Source organism: Mus musculus, chromosome 16 (genome assembly GCF_000001635.26).
Source record: "Mus musculus strain C57BL/6J chromosome 16, GRCm38.p6 C57BL/6J".
In the NCBI taxonomy this organism is placed as follows: Eukaryota; Metazoa; Chordata; class Mammalia; order Rodentia; family Muridae; genus Mus; species Mus musculus.
In genome coordinates this window covers 33,269,356-33,291,179 of record NC_000082.6, presented here as the reverse complement: position 1 = coordinate 33,291,179, position 21,824 = coordinate 33,269,356, and the positions used below count along the sequence as shown (strand labels likewise).

The 21,824-nt window shown below is 41.5% G+C and overlaps 1 protein-coding gene across 1 annotated transcript in view; it reads right to left on the bottom strand.

Annotated features, from left to right (window-relative positions):
- The window catches only part of Snx4 (sorting nexin 4), a 48,107-nt gene that overhangs the window by 8,383 nt on the left and 17,900 nt on the right, over nucleotides 1-21,824 (bottom strand). The window contains exons 5-11 of the mRNA NM_080557.2: nucleotides 21,477-21,524; nucleotides 14,183-14,238; nucleotides 10,475-10,547; nucleotides 6,709-6,770; nucleotides 5,128-5,193; nucleotides 3,399-3,488; nucleotides 982-1,081 (exon numbers count right to left, since the gene is read on the bottom strand). Of these exons, the coding sequence (NP_542124.1) occupies nucleotides 982-1,081; nucleotides 3,399-3,488; nucleotides 5,128-5,193; nucleotides 6,709-6,770; nucleotides 10,475-10,547; nucleotides 14,183-14,238; nucleotides 21,477-21,524 (495 nt within the window). The remainder of the gene's footprint in view (nucleotides 1-981; nucleotides 1,082-3,398; nucleotides 3,489-5,127; nucleotides 5,194-6,708; nucleotides 6,771-10,474; nucleotides 10,548-14,182; nucleotides 14,239-21,476; nucleotides 21,525-21,824) is intronic.

Genomic DNA, 21,824 nt, shown 5'->3' with positions numbered 1-21,824 from the left:
TTCAGACTCTAGAGACTGCCTGCCCTGCCTCCCTGAGCTGCTTCCTGACGAGTGCACTGAGACTGAGCACATGCCGGTGAGCTGAGTGCCCTTGCTGCTGCCCGGTTTCTAGATCCTTCTCACAGCCTATCAGTCAGTTTATTCTAACCAACTGGCTGGACTGTACAGAGAGGTTTATTCAAGATACTGAGTTTTATTTACAAGAACATACCACATCATTAAGCATTAAAGAGTACAACACACTCCCTTCTTAGCAGAAATGCACTGATTCTGATTGGGTAAAACTTTCCAAGGTAAACTAGGTTTTAAAAATGTTTTAAAATTTAAAATGTATGTACATAAGTGCCCAAAGAAGCCAGAAGATGGGATCAGATACCCCCTGGAGCTGGGGGTAAATGTGATTGTGAGGTTCCTGACTTAAGTGCTAAGAATCAAACCTGGGTCCTCTATCTACAAGAGCAAGTACTCTTAAGCCCAGCCTCCAAACTAAAATCCCTATAAAGCACCTTGCACAGTTTTGAAGGCTGTTATCTTTTTATATCAAGAAAGTAACCAAAGGGGAAGGAGAGATGGCTCAGTGGCTAAGAGCATCTGTTGCTCTGTCACAGGACTCGGGTTTGGTTCCTAGCAACCACACTAGGAGAACATTGCCTGGCAACTGCCTGTAACTCCAGTTCTCAGGTATCCAATGCTCTTTCCTGGCTTCTGCAGGTGTGGCACACGCACATGCACACACAGACACACGCACGCATGTGCACATGAACACACACTTGTAATAAGTCTTTTTTTTAAAGGTGAGGGAAGTCAAGACACTCTACTCTATGAGCGATTCTGTAATTTGTAATAAAGCTTCCAGAAAAAAAAAATAAGGCACCCAATCTCATGATTCTAAGGCACAGGTATCTTGCACATTACAACCGCAACCCCCCCTCCCCCGCTACTCCAGCAGCAGAGACTGAAGAGCACGCACCACGCACTCACCCCGGTGGCCAGCTCCTCGCACTGCTGCTTCTTGGCAGCCAGGTCTTGAGCAGCTGTCTCCAGGTCATACTGCATAAGCTCATGCTTCCTGCACACAGCCCTTAGGGGAGCAAGAACAACCAGCAAGGGGTTTTGGCTTCTTTAACATATCAGAAATGTTTTTAGGGGCCCAGGGAGAGGCAGTCAAAATGTCTAACTAGTTTCAGACCTTTTCTGACCATAACTTCCGAGTTTAAAATGTTGCAGCCCAATCCTGAACATTAAATCTAGGGAAACCTAAGCGTAAAAACCTTATATATCCATAAGCAAAAGATGGCTTGCATAATTATTTTAATAAATGCACTACTAATTGTTTAGTATGCAACAGTCTTTTTTCTGAAACACTCTCATTAAGTGTGGTCAAAGCTATCTTTGAATTTCAAGCCCTCTTGCTCTGCCTCCTGAATGCCTTCTTATATGTAGGTCCCACTATGCTCAGCTCAAGAGCTCACTCTGGGGGCTCATGTGGCAAGTGAGTATTCTTTGAAAAGGCAAGATCTCAGAGTTGTCTTCCTTTTCATTCTAGAAATATCTTAGCCTTAGATCACCATCATAATGATCTATGCTTATTATAAAAAGAATTCTAATACAGAAGTGCACAAAATAGGAACAGTACCAGATCTCCCCATAACCCTGCTGTGCACACATAATCCACACACAGAAATGTGTCTGACCTTCCAGAACTCAGCCAGGCATTTATGACCCCTGCCCACAGCTCCACTGTGTCAGTACCTTCACACTTAGCCATGAACCATGGACATCTTTTCATGTCAACACACAGTAATCATTTTAATAATCTGTAGGAACTACATAGAATTTCAGTGTTCAGCAACTTTCTATGGTGAAACTTGCTTCTATGTAAGGCAGGTAGGAAAAAAACTAACTTCCTGCCAGTGTTCTTATGCTGACAAGTTCAAGAATACAGCTCTTCTGTATTCCCAATAGATTTTTTTTCAAAGATATATGCCTTACCTTCTGACTACGGTGAACTAGAGGGGCGCACACCATGCCCAGCTTCCAACAGAATTTTTATACAGCCTTTCAATGTGATAGAAAACTAATCAAAAGCTTACCCTTTCCGAAAAACTATTTTTCTAACTTGATTAAAAAAAAAAAAAACTGAGCAGTGATGGCACACGCCTTTAATCCCAGCATTTGGGAGGCAGAGGCAGGCAGGTCTCTTGAGTTCAAGGCCAGCCTGGTCAGCATAGTGAGTTCTAGGACAGCCAGGGCTCCACAGAGAAACCCCATCTTGGAAAAACAACAAAACCAAGAAAGGAAGAGAGAATGGTAGTCTGAATGAGAATGGCCCCTTCTGTTCACATGATCCCCAGCTGGTGAAACTGTTTGGGGAGATTTAGGAGGTGTGTCACCAGGGGGTGTGATCTGAGGTATCAAAAGCCCATGCCACTGCAGTTAGCTCCCCCCTCCTCTGCTGCTTGACGATCAGATAGTAATTCTCAGTCACTGCTCCAGGGGACCCGCCCGCCTGCCGCCCCGCCTTCCTGCGGGCATGTTCCCACGGCATGTTCCCACTTTGATGTGCGTAGACTAGCTTTCCAAAATCAAATGGTTTCTTTTGTAAGCTGCCTTGGTCACCGTGTAGAGCAACAGAAAAGTAACTTAAGACAAGAAGGAGGGAGGAGGGAACATACTGACTTTTTCTTATCCAGTAAGTCTATCTAGCAGAGAATTCGGTTTGTCTCTGTAGTGCTCTATACTCTGCCTGTATTTTGGGTCCAATTTTCAAACTGGAGAAAACAGGAAGAAACAGGCCAGAAGCACCCAGCAGGAAGCTCTTCTGAAGAAGATGCTTTATGGGGGGACTTCTTATTTTAATGCTTGTTTGGGGAATATACTGTGGTGCAGTGAGAATTAAAACAAACACACAAACAACCAGCAGTATTATTTTTGTTTGAATGCCAGTATGGGATGTGGGTACTTCAGCTGCCCACAGCAGCTATGACTGCCCCCTGCTTTCACAGAAGCAGGATTTTGCCAGTGGCAGATAAATGCTAGGGTCCTAAGAGGCTTAGAGGGTTGTTGGCTGGGTGCTGCTGGTCATGGTTTGTTAAGTTATTGTGTGCCAAAAAGAAACAAGAAATTAGATACCCTGATGGCGAGGATCAAACTTGCCCCAAGGAACAATGCCTCTAATCAGCAGGAAGTAGTTAATGAAAACGTCACCCCCTTTCCCATCTATCCTTTTTTTCCTCTCCTATTTAGTGTTAGGGGTTGAAAGCGTGGAACACTAATTAGTACACAGAAAATTAGCCAAAGTGTGGCTACACTGGGGCCTCACTACAGGGTCTGACACAAGGAAATCTTTTAAAAAGTAACTACTGCCTACATCTACAGGTCTGTCATTAGATACCCACCGAAGTGCTTCTGCATAAAACAGATACTCCTTCAGCTGATCTGCATAGTGCTCTTCATCTTCCAAAATATCATCAATAGAAGATGCATACCTGTGTAAGAAAGAAGGCATAAATATTCTAACTGTGTCAAGAAGTATTAATGTTTTAAAGAAGTGGCAGCTTACAAGCGCCTATAACTCCATCTCCAGAGGATCCCACACCCTCTCCTGGTCTCTGTGGGCATCTGAACATGCATGTCATATCATTCACACACACCGGGCATGTCATATCGTTCACACACACCGGGCATGTCATATCGTTCACACACACCGGGCATGTCATATCGTTCACACACACCGGAACACATCCAAAAAGATGAATAATTTTTTAAAAATCTTTTTAAAAAGCTAGTTAATTTGAATATGGCATAAAAATTAAATATTTAAAGAAACTATTTTCCTATCTTTGAGTAGTTCAAGGTGCACTGACTGAGTTATAATGTAAAAGTGAGGGTTTAATATAGGTTCACTATGGCATGATAGATTCAATTTAATTAACATATCCATTACCTGACATATTCATCTTGTTCATGAGGAGAGCATTTACCTTTTCTTTTTCTTATTGGTTTAAAAGAGCTATTTAAACATACGTAATTTCCTTTTATTGATATGAGGTGTGTGTGCGCGTGCACCGTGGTCCATGGTGGAAGACAGAGAACACCTTTCAGGCACTGGTCCTTTCCTTTCACGAGGTGGGACTCAGGTCATCAGACTTGGAAGCAAGGACCTTTACCCACTGAACCCCCTCATTGGCTTTAATGCGGTTTTTTGTTTTTCAATTTTTTTTTCATTTTTGTTTTGATAGGAACCTTCACACATGCCTTATATATAAATTTACATTCAAAGAAAAAATGTTTGAGGTCTCATCTAAGTGTCCTCAGACTCCCTGTGCAGTGAGGGATCTTCTGGTTCTCCTGCCTCTACCTTCCCAGTGCCTGCATGACAAGTGTGTCCCACTTGCCATGTCCTTGACCTCACAGCATGAGTCTGAAATGCCAACTTCAGACTATAATATTCTTTTACATTCTGCATGAGAAATGTCACTCTTAAACAACAATAACAACAAACCGCACTGTTCCTGAAGCATCTTCCCCACCCAGAGTGTGCTCTGCTCCTGAGGTCCTGCTCCCCCAGGAGACCAATCAGCAGACCTGCCCTGAGCACCACCTGCCCTGGGCTGGACTTTGCAGGCACTGGACATCATCCCTCCACCGCTGAATCACCCCACGGCGCCAGCTACGGTTCTGGTGTCTCGGGGTTAAAACCCTGGCGGCCCTCTCCAGTCTAACAGCTTTCAGGTTTCCAGGTTTGTCCAGCCAGAGAACTCAAGTTCGTTAGGAAGGACTCAGCCAGTTTTCCCTGCTCTGGCTGGCAGTGCCAGCCCTACCATGTGACATGGCAGCAGAGACTGGGAGGTGAAGGACCATCTTGAAAATGTTTATTATTGACAGTGTTAAAGTGTGTCAAATAACGTTTCTGTAGACACTGAAATGCAAATACAGATTTTTATCTTTCTTCTGTCACTACATGAATTAGACCAGTCTTGAAACACATGTATTAACTAACCTTGCATTCCTGAGAAGAACAAGTTCTATCTATATATGCAAAATGTTTCTATAAAACTTGACAGAGATCAGAGGGCAAGCAGTCCCCACCCCGAGCAGGCCCAGCTCTTAGCCCCAGGTACTCACACGTCCATGTGATGCCCAGCACTCTGCAGCCCATCCCCCATTTCTTTTTCGATGGCACTCCATTCACTAGAAGAAAAGAAAGAAAGAACAAAAATACCATGAACTAGCTCTATGGAATATTATTCAATGGAATGGGTCACAAGATCCTTTTCTAGCTAGGACTCATATTTGGATTTACTGTCTGTGATGCAAGTCCATTGGTTTTCCTTAAATTTTAATAATTAAAGGTAAGAACATAAGCACGCAGAGCTAGGGAGTATCTCAGTTGGTAGAATACCTGCCTATCTTGCTCCAAACCCCAAGTGTGATTCTCAGTACCATCCTAACTAATGTGGGAGCACATCCTGTAGTCCTAGCACTAGAAAGGCTGAAGTTCAAAGTCATCTCTGACTACAGGAAAAATTGAAGGCCAGCCTGGGGTACATAGTGAGTTCCAGGCCAGCCAGGGCTACACAGTAAGATCATGTCTCTAATGACCTAGGGATGAGTCCCAGCACCCACATGAAGGCCACAAACCCTAGTTCCAGAGGAACTTCTAGTCTCCATAGGCACGAGGCACACAGGCGGTACACATGTACATACACAGCAAAACACCCCAATATAAAATAAATTAAAAAGTATTAAAGATGATTTAAGTAACCAAGATAGGAAAGTCATACACATATATATCCATATACTCCTGAGTTTGGTACTGAGGACGGAGCCCAGGGCCTCAGACAACTAGACAACTGTCCTACCCCTGAGCTACACCTCCAGCCTTTACGCTAACCACTGAAACACTCCTCTTGCCAAAGTCTTCATATATTATAAAATAATAAAGTAAAAGAAAGAGAAAGTATCCAATTCTATTAGGTAGCAGTTTCTAGTGACTCTCCCCAGACAATCAACAGAGAAAGTAAAAGGCCTTGTGCCCCTCCAGTCAGGAATCTCACCCAGTATACAGAATTTCCTCCCCACTTTTTTGTTTACAGATGCCTTTAAAATAAAAATATTTATTTGAAAAGTGAAAGCTGTTGCTTCAGGACATCATTGAATACTGTTCTGTCAGGCACAATAAAACATGGCTGTAAATCTCAACACTTCGAGTCAGAGATAGGGGAATTGTTTTAAGCCTGAGATAAGCCTGAGCTACAATATAAGAGGTTCCAGGCCAGCCATAGCTACAGGGTTCTCAAAGCATCAGGAGTCTAGGGAAATGTAAGCCCAAGGACCAGAGTGTGGACAGCTAGCACACATTCACTATGACAGCCTGTCTGTGACCCCAGCACTTGGGAGGGAGGAAAAGAGGATTCCCAGTGAAAGCTGGCTAGCTAGACTAATCCAAACCGGTGTGCTCTAGATTACGTAAGAGAACCTCCCTCAATGATGAGGTAGAGAGTGATCAGAAGATATCCAGTGGGAACCTCTGGCTTCTACACACGTGCACACCTCTCAACATGTGCACACCTCCCAACATGTGCACCCGACCACACAAAGTTAGATATATATTCTAACAACTCATACACTATAAAAGCTTTAAAATACTTTTTTTAAGCCAAAAAGCTAATTGGAGCTAAATGTTTATACTCATATGATACTTACCTAAAAACTCTCCCATAATTCCCATGTACTTTATATACACCATAGAGTCGATCTGCTACTCTCTGAAATATTTAACAGAAATTAGTATTAGGTTGAAATCATATATAGATTACTTTTTTAAAAAATTCATATTCATTTTGAGATGAAGAAAATCATGCTTAGTATAATAAACCAAGAAAATAATCTCCAAGAGCCCATCAAACACAAATACACCATGTATTTACTTGGTGTTCCCAGTACTTTTTATCAGTTGCTAATTACCCCTTCTACAGTTCTGATAGCAAGAGAAGCAGGAGTCTGCCCAGCATGTTAGCACTAGCTTTAGCAACACATCCAACAGCTGTATTAAATCAGAGTCTTAAGTTCTTGTAGCTGGAGCTAAAATGCAGATAACCTTTCTGAAGGGGAAGAGGAGACAATGGAAAAGAAAATGTGACGTGCCATTAGATGGCGGACACACACAGTTTTTTCTCCTCTAAGTCTCCCAACATATTTCAGAGATTCTGAGACTTAAAACTCCTAGCTGAGCCTGGTGGCACACACCTCTAATTCCAGCATTAGAGGGGCAGAGGCAAGTGCATCTCTGTGAGTTCAAAGACAGCCTAGTTACTCTACAGACTGAGCCCTAGGCCAGCTTAGTCTCCATAGTGAGACCCTGCCTCAAAAAAAAAAAAGACTCCTGATAGAAATGGTTTCCAAAGGAGCTGTGCATGATCCTCTCCTGCCGCCCTCTCCGATTGAGCTGCAAATATTACCATATTTACAAACAATTATAAAATACTTATATGATGTCAATAACTATAATTTACATCTTTAAAATGCTAGCAGAGTAAACTTGTGTTTTTAGAATACTAGCAAGGTTATATTAAAATGTGATTCCATCTGGAGAAGAAGCAAGAGAGTGCAATAGGAAACAGAAATATGCTAAACAAGTATGAGTTCAGTTGTTTCTTGAAAAGATTTATTTATATGTATGTGTTCTGCCTATATGTATGTCTGTGCACCACATGTATATTCTGCATACACATATGTATATACTGCACAGTATAGAAGAGGAACTAGAGTTACACATGGTTATGAGCCACTGTCTGGTTGCTGGTAACCTACTGGGTCTTCCACAACAGCAACAAGTGCTCCTGCCCTGAGTCATCTCCCCAGCCCGGAGTGCAGCTGTTATGTAGAGCTGTGAGACTACATCAGAGTACTCCAAATCTTTACATTGTATCTTTAGGAGATAAGGGCATGTTCTCCCTCACTTGATGTGCCAACCAGGGTGACTCAGCAAGTGTCAGTTTTCTTCCCATCTTTTGTCCAGATATATCTGCAGGTGGCTAAGAGCATGGGCTCTTAAGGCAGGCTCACAGTCTCATTCTGGATCCCTGTATTTGTCTACTGAGCAGTACTAGAGTTTATTAACTTCATTGTGTTTCATATTATATAAAATGAGAATAAAAGGACCTTCCACAAAGGACAGTGCACAAACAATGGTCAAGAAAAAGTTTTGATTCCTTTGTGTTAGCTTACAAAATAAAAATGACCTTATAGGGCTTTAATCAGTACAAGGCATTCATCCATGTAAGAAGCGTTAGCACCCACAATGTGATGGGCAAGTACCACTCTCCTTTTTAGAAAATAAATCCTAGAAGGTTCCAGTATTTGCCTGGTGTGAACAGCAAAGACCAGTTTCAACCCTTCTTGGCTCTCAGGCCACCTGCTCTGCCTAAGGAGCTCTGCTCGACTTAAGTACTTAACTCATACCCAGCAGTCCTAAAAGAACTTTCCCCAACACAAAAGGTGACACTTCTATTTTTCCTTTCATTTCTTTCTTCCTTTTTCCCCTCTGTGTACCCTGGCTATCTTGGAACTCACTCTGTAGACTAGGCTAGCCTCAAATTCATAAAGATCCACCTGCCTCTGCCTCCCAAGCGCTGAAATTAAAGGTGTGCACCACCACCAACCTTAAACATCTGAGCCAGTGCTTCTCAGCCTTCCTGATGCTGTGACGCTTTAATACAGTTCCCCATGTGGTGGTGACCTCCAACAATAAAATTATCGTTGCTGTTACTTTATAACTGTATTTTGCTACTGTTATGAAGTGCAATGTTTTGGAGACAGAGGTTTGGCAAAGGGGTCCACTGATCTGAGCCATCTTCTACAGCTGACACTAGCTTTAGGAAAAGGCAAGTCCCAGGGGCTTTCTGTATGGTTTCAAGCCTATGTTCGTGTGGGCCTTTAGCCTTCCATCCCTATGTCTTGTCCTGCTGTTACTCTCCATGTCTCATGCCCTTCCTCCTAATTTCAGAACTGTTCCAAAAACCAAGTTAATCAGAAGATATCACATGGTCCCACTGATATTGTCAGAACTTCACAATAACTCATACTTAATGTGTGGAATTTCAAAGTCATGAAAGATCTAGAAATTTCAGCTCATCAACTTAAAATCCTTTCTAATATTCAGTTCTTGCTTCCAACTAGTAAGATAATAGTCACTCCAGTGTGACTTTCTTTACTTAGCATTTTACAGTATATTAAGGAATCTATTATGGTTTGACAGTTTCTGTTATGGCTTAGTGTGTTAGAATCTTGGTTTTCAATAAAGTGTGTGAGGCCTCATAAGAAGAAGATCACTAGGGACAATAACTCTGAAAGGACTTAATTATTATGGGACCCCAGCAAATGCACACTGAGAATGGACTGTTAAAAAACTGAGCAAGGGGGCCCTCTCCCCGGGCTCTGGCTTCCTGGGATCTTTAACATGCTCACACCATGATGTGATTTGTCATGTTGGTGGGCTCTTTTATATTCAATATATTCCATCTCAGGAGGATTTCAGTCAACATGTGATATGACCCCAGCCCTGGTGAACCTGTCTCAGGTTCTGAGAAGATCGGATGACAAGCTTCCAGGCACTCTATTTACTGAAAAATACTTTTCCCCACTTGCATTACAATGCATGTCCAAGCACAGTGCTTGCTCCTTAACCCTTTTGTCATTGCAGACTAGTACCTTATGTAAGATTATTTGGAATTAAAAAAAAAGATTTATTTATTATTATACATAAGTACACTGTAGCTGTCTTCAGATGCACCAGAAGAGAGCATCGGATTCCATTACAGATGGTTGTGAGCCACCATGTGGTTGCTGGGATTTGAATTCAGGACCTTCGGAAGAGCAGTCAGTGCTCTTAACTGCTAAGCCATCTCTCCAGCCCCTATTATGTGGAATTTATTCCATGGAGTACGCAATGGGGAAGGAGACGCAGGAAGATAGTTAAGCCTGGGCTGTACAGCAAGACCCTGTCTTATTAAAGGACACAGATATAAGATGTCCTAATAGCCACAAATTATCCCACAAAGCTTAAAAAAACAAAACCAAAAACAAACAAACCCTCAAAGACTCATGGCCAGCTAGGCTACCCAGATGGTGAGCTTTAGGTTCAATGAGAGACACTGAGGAATTTACTCTACTCTAAGGAGTCTAATACAACATCCTTCACTATTTACATTCCACTCTGAAATGACAGGCCTTTTGATAAGATGTCAGTTACACCATGACACACCAGGAAGAAAGTAATGGATTCAAACTCTTCAAACTGTTTCTAACAGAAAAGACTCCCATTTCTCTTACGAGGCAGTTTGTGAGATGAACACACTAGATTTGCATGTAAAATCACTCATCCACCATAAATACACTCAGTATTTAGAAGCATGTCGACTCAGTGACAAGCACCATCCTTGGGGATGTCACAGAGTGCCAGATCACTTACAGCTCTGACTCGAAGGAGATGCGAGATGACAGACTGCAGCTCATCACTGTAGTGCCTCAGCTCAGTAAACCTCCTGAAACAGGAAACAAAACTGCACTTAGGAAAACAAGTAGTCAACGTTTGTTCCTACACAAAATGGCAGTTCCTGAGAATAATGAAACTCGTTCTATCTAATCACATCCTGTCCCTGAACATTACAAACTAATATAAATAGAAAAATATTCTAAAATAAAATAGCATCAAATACATGCACAAACTCAAAGCCAAGAAAAGATGCAAAAAGGGACCAAGGTAGAGATAAAAATCTGTGGGTATAGAAAATGATTCTGAAAACTAACCAAAACAGGAAAAGTTTATGGTGCTGAAAAATATATACAACTTTAATAGCCATCTCTAACGTTCTTATATTCTTAATGATTCTCAGTAACCTTTATTTCCAATTCTCCACAAAGACCCCAAGCTTGTTTAAAATAGAGTGTTTTGCTCTAATGTGAATGTTGGTGCACACCTCTTGCACCCTCAGTGCCCATGGAGCTTAGAAGAGGACATTGGATGCCTTAAACTGGAGGGAGCTACGAGTGATTGTAAACCATTATGTGGGATCGAACCTGCGTCCCTCTGGAAGATCAGCAAGTGCTCTAACCTACGGAACCATCTTTCTAGCCTGACACCAAGAATCTGATGTCATTCTCCACACAGGGAACAGAAGCCAACCTGGGGAAAACCTCACTTTCATTTCTGCCAGTCAATTTAAAGTTTTCCCAAATCCACACTTCTTTAGATTCAGTTTCCATCTTATTCTCTAGATTTTATGCCTCGTTACTTCCCAACTTCTTTTCACCGCGGTTAACCCACTGCACTCTGTCACCTTGAAGGCTCTCCTGGAGTACTCTCTTTCTTCAGCCATATCTAAGAATTCCTGAAATGTCTGTTTTTAAGAACCTACTGAGGGGCTGGGGAGATGATTTAGTAGGCAGAGAGCTTTCCAGGAAAGCAAGAGGCCGTGAGATCAAATCTCTAGCACCGAATAAAGTCAGGCACGGCTGTAACTCTAGCAACTGTAGGACTGAGGTGGGTGGGTCCTGGAACCTCATGGCCAGCTAGGCTACCCAGACGGTGAGCTTTAGGTTCAATGAGAGACACTGTCTCAGAAAATCAGGTGAAAAGCAATAGAGGAAGACTAATGTCCTCTTCTGGAACCTGCATGTATTCACATACACCATGTACACACATGCACACACTATTGAGATATGAACAACTCCTCAGCTCTTGGGAAGCTAAGACAGATGGCTCACTGTGAATCCCTAGTGTCTCCCTAAGGGCCTTTCCTTTTAGATCAGGCCTAACTATAAAGTTCTTGCTGTCCCATTAGGCTAGGCGAAATTTCACAAGACAGTGGAAGGTCAGTCCACCAAAGTTACAAGCGGGAACCAGAGGTCCTAAGTGCCCGCCCGGTGACAGACTGTCCAAGGGACACCACTCTTTCACCACCCAAGGAACAGAACGCTGCGCTTTCTTTTAAAGGACAGGGGGGTTAGGGAGGAAACAGCCTCCCCACGGGATCAATCAGGTCACCAGAGCCAGCATTAGGATTCTAGACACCCATAGAGATGGTCAGAACAGAGCCAGCATCTTCAGGGACCAGATACTGGGAATGGGAAGACTTAACAGTGAAACTAAAGAATCCATCAAGCCTTGGACAGCGGTCTGTAAGAAATGGAGGCAAGGATCTTTCAGAAATGAGATCTAGAGTCTTTGGCAAAGGCAAAATCCAGTACTGTCTGCACAGCAAAAGAAGGACCATCTCAGAACCTAAGTGACATGGCATTGTTAGAGACTGAAGAAGCACACACGATCATGTCTGAATTCCATACTCTCACAACACCAACCATGTCCAATCCTTGAATCTGAGGCAAGAAGAGCTAATGTGTAAACACAGATTCCAATGGAGCCTGTGAGCTGGGGTTGTCTATACCAATGCAACTTTTATTCCTTTCTGAACACTGCCTCAGTCATTACAGCCCACGATGCCTTTTCTCTTCTCCATTCCTACATCCTTGGGCCTGTAGTCACTATACCCTCTCAACCTGGACAGGTACCCCAAGCAAATCTCACACAGTATTTTTGAGTCAGCCGTTACCTATTTTATATTGCTCTCCTATTTTCTTATGGTTTTGGTCTTCACTGTCTTAGTATACTAAAAGTATTAAGTCATACAAATTCTCTTATACTTTCTTCTTAAAACTTCTTTCTTTGTTTTCTTTCTTTTTAAAGTCAGGTCTAGTAGTGTACAACTTTAATCCCAGCACTCAGTAGGCAGAGAGCAGGTAGATTCAAGAATAACCTAGTCTAAACAGTGAGTTCTAAGAACCAGGTAATAGTGAGACCCCGCCCCACCTCAAAAAACTATCTACTCATTTTATGTGTGTGTTTTCCCTCTATGTATGTGTGTGCACCATGAGTATGGCTGGTGTTCACAGAGGTCAGATGAGAGTATGGGATTCCCTGGACCTGGAGTTACAGATGGTTGCAAGCTACCATGTGGGGACCTCTACAAGAGTTACCAGGTGCATATCCCCCTGAGCTGTCTCTCCAGGCCCCACTTACACCTTTACAACTTGTACAGTCAACAATCACCTAAGAAAAGAACCCAACCAAAAGGAAGCTCAGTGTATGTGTTAGTGTAACAAAGTGCAAATGTTAGACACATACTTATAATTAAAAATAATAAAGAAAAAAGAAACAAAAATTCAATGATTATCATTACCACTTCCTAATGGTAAAACTTTAGAATATTCGCTTTTATTTTATATTCAAAATTTATGTCAAAAATCAAGAAAAGCTACAGATTTAACTTGGTAGCAGAGGGTCTGCCTAGCACACAAGAGGCCCTGGGTTTCATCCCTACCACAAAACAAGTAAAACAGGGGCATTATTGTTAATAATGTCAGTTTGTAAGTTATAATCAGACATGACACGTTATCAAAATATGCAAGCTTAGGCTTCATTTGATAAGAATTTAGCCTACAGAGAAATTAGTGCTGAAGGCCTCACGAGAGAAATCTAACCACCTCCTAAGCCTAAAGACATGAAGCTACAAACCATCTCTAAAAAGCATGATTCCTGCAAAGGAGCATGCAATGAAGAGCCTGGCCCACCCACCAGATTCAGAGAGTGAGTGAACTCTAAATCTCTAGTGTCTGTCTCGTCCCAAGGAGGGACATCTGCTAAGGCCCAGCATCTAGGGCAGCAGCGCTCTCGAGCTAGACTGATGGTTATGAAGTCAAGGTCTTCAGTAACACAACACCTCGGGACCCTTACACTTCTGGACTTATCCTCGGTTTTTTGGCATGCAAACTAGACTGTTTATGAAAACATAATTTTCTTAAATTCTGCACATTTGATAAGCACCCAACCAAGAAAAATTACACAAAATTACTTCTGTCATTTTTCTTATATCTTCAGCACTTAATGAATCTTTTTAGGAGAAAAAGCAATGGTCTTATTTTCTAAAACTTTAGACACAACCGAACACCCAAATTACACAATCTCAAAATCAGTTTAGACTTTAAAAAGGTTTCACTAAATGTGAATTATTATTTAAAATATTCGGCAAATTAAGTGCATACATTCAGAAATGAAAAATTAAATAGATTGATAGGCACCATTCAAAACAACATTGCAAATGTTATTAAAGCAAAGCCTTACTTGTCTGGGTTTTTCACTCTGAATGTTGCATTAAGCGCTTTTAACCTGGAGTCTGCCTGGAAAAAATAATTTGTTGACTTAATACAATTATATTTCAGGGTATAAAATTCAAACATTTCTACTTTTCCTTCAAAATTAAAGTGCTCAAGTACTTTTTTAATATCACTTGTTGTAAGCACATTAAACATATTGAAGAGTAGCTTAGTAATTCTTTTTGAGAAAACTACATAAGCATGTTTAAAAATTAGAATGAATATTCTTCTATGAGTGATGGCCTTCAGTGATTCAAAGTACACCTGCAAACACTAATGTACCAGTAATGGCATCAGCTCTGCATGTGGTGAGTCACAGGACAAGTCTGACTTTTCTCGAAAGCCTTGCAAGAAAGGCAATGATCTGCCTGGTTCAGCTGTGACCCTGCTGCCTCATGAAGATCCTGTGCACTCTGAATGTAGTCCTCAGGCGGACTCCAAACCAACAAGCCTTCATTTTTCTTATCATAATCAATGTCTCAGAAAAAAAATGAAAGTATCTGTAGTACAGTAATGCTTTGCTAAATAAAGCAAGCTAGACAACATCACACTGCTATACAGCTGGTTCATCGCGTGAAGCCATCCCTTTCTGTTTGTTCTGTTTTGGCTTTTGAGACAGGGCATGATGGAGCCCAACTGCCTGTACTCCTGACGCTCTGAGCTCCAGCTCCACAGCACTAGGACTGCAGTGTGAGACGATGTGCCTGTGCTAGGAGACAGCACATCTTCCTAACTTATTTCTAGATAAGTGTTCTCTAAGAAGAGACAGGGAGACATACTAAACAAGGATTTCATCTCATCAGATGTACTTAACATTTTTAAATACTAAATTTTTACAAGAAAATTGAGCCAGGTATAGTGGCACACTCCTTTAGTCCTAGCACTTGGAAGGCAGGTAGACCTCTGTTTGTTTGAAGCCAGCCTTATCTAGATAGTGAGTTCCAGAACAGGGCTACATAATGAAACCCTGTCTCCAAAAACAAGAAAGAAAGAAAGAAAGAAAGAAAGAAAGAAAGAAAGAAAGAAAGAAGGGAGGGAGGGAGGGAGGGAGGGAGGGAGGGAGGGAGGGAGGGAGGGAGGAAGGAAAGAAGAAAGAAAGAAGGAAAGAAAGAAAGAAAGAAAGAAAGAGAAAGAGCGAGAGAGAAGGAAAGAAAAAAAGAAAACTAAATAACTTTTTTTTTGCTTAAGGCACAGTACTCAATGAAAATAGTAGTTCAATTATAAATCAATTTCAAAATGTAATTTGGTTTTTAAAAAATCTCTATCCTCATAAAGACTTTACATTATTCCAATTTCCAAACTACAATTTCAAATACTCTCAATTAGTAAAACGGAGCAAACCAAAACCACCAGGACTCCCTATTCCCTAAGAAAACAGAAGCAATGTGGTAAACCTGCTCCTCTAGACCCGGCTCCTGCAACACCAGAGCCAAGCTATGAATACTGAAAATGCGGAAGGATTTATTTCTTTTATTTTTATGTGTATGAGTGTTTTGCCTGTGTGTATGTATGGGTACCACATGTGTACCTGGTGCCCAGAGGCCAAAAGAAGTCTGGAACTGGAGATACAGATGGTTGGTGAGCAACCTCTTGGGAACCAAGAACAGAACCCTGGTCCTCTGCAAAAGTAGCAAGTGCTCTGAATTGCTAAGCTACCTCTTTAGCCTCTCTAGCCTCACTTTAAAATAATAAATAAGCGTATTTATTCATGTGTGGGGGTGTCTTGCCTACATGCATGTCTAGCATGTCTGTGTACCATGTACAGGCCTGGTGCTTGTGGAGGCCAGAGGAAGGCCTGGATCCTGGACTGGTTACAGAAAGATGTTTATGAGCCACCACTTGGGTACGGACACTTGAAGTTGGGTCCTCTGGGAGAACAGACAGTGCTCTTAACCATAGGGCCATGTCTCTAGTTATCCCAAGTCTCATATTTGCTTGTGTATTTTGAGGCAGGGATTCTCTGTATAGCCCAAGCTGCTCTCAAACTCAGAGATCTGCCTGCCTCTGCCTCCTGAGTGCTGGGATTAAAGGTGTACACCACCATGTTCGGCTTCAAATCTCACTTTTTTTTAATTAAAGATTTATTTATTTATTTTATGTATATGACTACACTGTCACTGTCTTCAGACACACCAGAAGAGGGCATCAGATCCCCATTATAGATAGTTGTGAGCCACCATGTGGTTGTTGGGCATTGAACTCAGGACCTCTGGAAGAGCAGTCAGTGCTCTTAACCTCTGAGACATCTCCCAAGCCCCAAATCTCACTTTTGATCCTATAATTTTTTTCCTTTTTTTTTTCTCCCTCAGACAAGGTTTTCTCTGCTGTTCTGGAACTCACTCTGTATTCTAGGCTGGCCTCTAACACACAGACATATGCCTGTCTGTGCTTTCCCCAGTGCTGGGATTAAAGGTGTGCACCGCTGAACAGCTGGAATATATTCTTAACAGACCACCAGCTTCCACCAACCCCAAGACTAAGAATGTCATCAAAAAGCACCTGAAGCCTCCAGCACCTTTTCCTGGCTCTCCTGTAACCTGTCCACCTGCAACATTTTACAAAAGGCACTAAGGTATGACTATCTTTTGTTCTGTGACTCTAAAATCCATGCACCCTCCACAGCACAACGTAGGCAACCTACTTGTGTGTTTCCAGGCCATGCTTGCTAACGTTTGCCTCAGAATATTTTCTTATTCCTTTCTGAGAAAGAAATGTGTTTTGTGTTGCTAGCCACTATACCTGGCTAACACTCACCTTAAAGTAATTCTAGAAAATGAACCCTGCTGTCTCATTAACAATGATCATAGTAGTTTCTTTATGCTACTTATCACTCTTCAAATTATTTTCATTTAAATAATTTACCATCATTTATCACATTACACGCTCCTTAAGAACATGTCAGTCAACATGTCAGTTGGGCAGGCAAGATAGTTCAGCTGTTCAGAGCACTGTATTCAAATCCCAGCAACCACATGGTGGTTCACAACCATCTGTAATGAGATCTGATGCCCTCTTCTGGAGTGTCTGAAGACAGCTACAGTGTACTCACATATAATAAATAAATAAATCTTTAAGAAAGAAAGAAAGAAAGAAAGAAAGAAAGAAAGAAAGAAAGGAAGGAAGGAAGGAAGGAAGGAAGGAAGGAAGGAAGGAAGGAAGAAAGAAAGAAGAAAGAAAGAAAGAAAGAAAGAAAGAAAGAAAGAAAGAAAGAAAGAAAGAAAGAAAGAAAGAAAGAAAGAAAGAAAATGTCAGTCATCACGGCCTGCACAGCACTTAGAGGAGTGAGTACTCGCATCTGCAGGCACTCAGAATGTGGAATCTCAGAGACTAGCAGAGGCCCACACCTTGTCTCTGATGCTCCAAGCAAGAGGAAGGGTTCAGACTCTTCTCAATCAGCCTCTACACGTGTAAGACGGGGGCACACACAACCGAGTGCTCTCATAACAAAGTTAACTGCATGTCCTCCCTGAACTGCCCTGCTTCCACTCAGTTACTATCATGAGTATTCACACAAATACGCAAGACATAAAGTATAGCAGTGAGCTATGTTATCTTCATCTGAACACTGCAGAGTGCAGTGTTGTCTAATCTTAGCTTATATGATATATGACCTTCATAGAAATTAAATGTGACCTTATATGTATACACCTATGTATGTACACAGCGTTATATATGAATAGATGTGTGTATATTTATGTTGTGAGGCTGTCCAAAAAACCCACTTCCTTCATGGAAGACTTGAAACAAGAAGTATCCATGATAAGAATTAAAGCAAATGAGCCGGGCGTGGTGGCACACGCCTTTAATCCCAGAACTCGGGAGGCAGAGGCAGGCGGATTTCTGAGTTCGAGTCCAGCCTGGTCTACAAAGTGAGTTCCAGGACAGCCAGAGCTATACAGAGAAACCCTGTCTCGAAAAACAAAACAAAACAAAACAAAAGAAAACAAAACAAAAGATTTAAAGCAGAGAAAAAAAAATAAGATTCTGAAATATCTCCAACTTCTTTCAGCATGTGGCTTTTTGAATTATTAATTTAATGCATTATGTTATTACTTTTCAAATATTTTATTGAAGATTCAAGTTTTTAACCACAGGCTATACAAAAACAAAACATTATATAAATACTTTAAAAGCCATCTGACCACACAATTTAAAGGCCTGTGTAAATAGCACATTCTTTAATAACAGACAAATCAGGTGCTTTCTCAACTCACCAAACTTGAAACAAAAATGAGTACAAGGATTGACAAATAAGTAACTAATGGCACAATCAGTGACTTAATATCATGTAATATATAAAAACTCACCCAAATTACGTGATTTTAGTAATGTATTTTACTTACGATATAGCTTACAATATTTCTTAGAAAACTCTTCCAAATACGAGTCTTAAAAAGTTTCAAATTATTTCCAATTCTTTCCTAAACTAAAATCATAACAGTTCCTCTAAGCGCCACCAAGTGCTGAATTAACAATCAAGAACTTGGTATTGGAGCCGGGCGTGGTGGTGCACGCCTTTAACCCCAGCACTTGGGAGGCAGAGGAAGGCGGATTTCTGAGTTCGAGGCCAGCCTGGTCTACAGAGTGAGTTCCAGGACAGTCAGAGCTATACAGAGAAACCCTGTCTCGAAAAACCAAAAAAAAAAAAAAAAAAAAAGAACTTGGTATCTGGCAATAACATACTCAACTAGTAAGAGTCAGTTCATGCCGGGTAGTGGTGGCGCACGCCTTTAATCCCAGCACTTGGGAGGCAGAGGCAGGAGGATTTCTGAGTTCGAGGAGGCCAGCCTGGTCTACAGAGTGAGCTCCAGGACAGCCAAGGCTACACAGAGAAACCCTGTCTCGGAAAACAAACAAACAAACCAACAGACGAGTCAGTCCATGACAGAGCAGACACTTGATGACATTTCCTGTTTACCGGTGCTGAATTTCAAATTCACACCAATGCATGAGGCTGTAGGAGTTGTTTGTTTCTTTTTTGGTTGGCTTGTTTTTTGAGGTTGAGTTTCAAGTAGCCAAGGCTATCTTAAAACTACATATAGCTCAGGATAACCTTCAACTTCTGATCCTCTGGCCTCCATCTCCCAAGGGAGTTTGAGATATCCTACTAAGCCTAGCCTGAGGTGTTTTTAAGATACTGAACTTGTTTTTCTTGCCTGGTACTACTACTACTACTACTGCTACTACTTCTTTCTTCTTTCTTCTTTCTTCTTTCTTCTTCTTCTTCCTTCTTTCTTCTTCTTTCTTCTTCTTCCTTCTTCTTCCTTCTTCTTCCTTCTTCTTCTTTCTTCTTCTTCTTCTTCTTCTTCTTCTTCTTCTTCTTCTTCTTCTTCTTCTTCTTCTTCTTCTTCTTCTTCTTCTTCCTTCTTCTTCTTCTTCTTCTTCTTCTTCCTTCTTCTTCTTCTTCTTCTTCTTCTTCTTCTTCTTCCTTCTTCCTCCTTCTTCCTCCTCCTTCTTCTTCTTCTTCCTTCTTCTTCCTCCTCCTCCTTCTTCTTCCTCCTCCTCCTCCTCCTTCTTCTTCTTCTTCCTTCTTCTTCCTTCTTCTTCTTCTTCTTCTTCTTCTTCTTCTTCTTCTTCCTTCTTCCTCCTTCCTCCTCCTCCTTCTTCTTCTTCTTCCTTCTTCTTCCTCCTCCTCCTTCTTCTTCCTCCTCCTCCTCCTCCTCCTCCTTCTTCTTCTTCTTCTTCTTCTTCCTTCTTCCTCCTTCTTCCTCCTCCTTCTTCTTCTTCTTCCTTCTTCTTCCTCCTCCTCCTTCTTCTTCCTCCTCCTCCTCCTCCTCCTCCTTCTTCTTCTTCTTCCTCCTCCTCCTCCTCCTTCTTCTTCATTTGTTTGTTTTAAGGGTTTTTTTTATTTTGTTTTGTTTTGTTTTGTTTTGTTTCAAAACAAGGGTCTCACAATGTAGCTCTGGTTGCCTTGGAATTGATTATGAAGACCAGGCTAGCCTCAAACTATTCCTGCCTCTGTTTCCCACATTGGGATCAAAGATGTATACTAGTACACCTGGCTATCATTTAAGATCTTATATTAAGGGCTGGAGAGACGGCTCAGCAGTTAAGAGCACTGACAGCTCTACCAGAGGTCCTGAGTTCAATGCCTAGCAACCACATGGTAGCTCACAACCATCTGTAATGGGATCTGATGCCCTCTTCTGGTGTGTCTGATGACAGCTACAGTGTACTCACATATATAAATAAATAAATCTAAAAAAAAAATCTTATATTAAATACAGGTCCAGCATCTCTTATCTGAAATGCTTGGAGCTTTACATCGTCTTCAGCCTATGTCAGCTGAGTATCCCTTAATGTAATAGATGAATACAAAAGACTCCCAAACCTAAAACTAAATGATGCCACTAAAATGTTACTTGAGAATTTTTCAAATGTTCAATTTAGGAATATTCTTTATTTTTAAACTTTGTGCTGTTTGTCTACCCGACTCATGTGATTAACACTGGAGAAATCTCTTTCAGTCTGTGATACCCTGTGCTAGCTGTCCGTCAGGAAGGTCTGGAGAGCTCCACATCTTCACTACTGAGCTTTTTGATCTTCAGGCAACCGTCTCATTCCCAAACCCCACTGCATCACTAGCAGATCCCGCTTCACAGTGACTCCTACTTCACTTCACACTGGGTCTCGTGTTCCAGAAGCATCCCAAAGTCTCACCCTTTAGCCGACCAATGTTTGAAAAGCCAAGCGTGGGGGCTGGAGAGAAGGCTCAGTGGCTAAGGACACTGACTGCTCTGCCAGAGGTCCTGAGTTCGATTCCCAGCAACCACATGGTGGTTCACAACCATCTATAATGGGATCTGATGCCCTCTTCTGGTGTGTCTGAAGACAGCAAAAGAGTTACTCACATATATAAAATAAATAAATCTTTAAAAACAAACAAACAAACAAACAAACAAACAAAAAAAAAGAAAAGCCAAGCATGGGTTTCCTAAGCATCTTGTCTCACAGGTAAGCAAATGTGGGAGTCAGAGAACAAGTGAAGTGCATACTAGGATACTGTAGGAAAAGATTTACAAGCTGCCTTTAAATTACTGATTTAAAGTATCTTCTGGTAGAATTAAGAAACTGTCTATTGCAGCCCAAACAGCACTAAAACTACACAGATCAAAAGTGACCTGAGTGTGTCTCTGAAACCCCACCAATGATATTAGATGCAAAGCTGATTGTCATCATCGGCTTGTGACCTCCAGTAAGTTCATGGGACCATGCTGGGAACTGAAGGGGACGTGGAGAGTTAGCCCATTGACTGTCCTTACCTTCAGCTGAAATCCAGTCTCATTCACAGTCTCCTTCCAGTTACCTTCCTAAAAATCAAAGTCAGTTTTAGACACCATTACTGCAAAACCAACCAAACAATACATAACATTCCACATTAAATAAACTGAGTCTCTATCATTCTGTTCTTAATTCAAGTGATATGGGAGAAGTTAAAAAATTCTCTTTACCTCGAAACTAAACATACAATGAAGACTCCAAACATTTGAAAAAAACACATGTCTGAGATTTTAGACACCTGGCCTCCTAACACTAAAGATTAAGTTTTTTGCAAACAAGAGCTTGCTGACAGGAGCCTGATATAGCTGTCTCCTGCAAGGCTCTGCCAG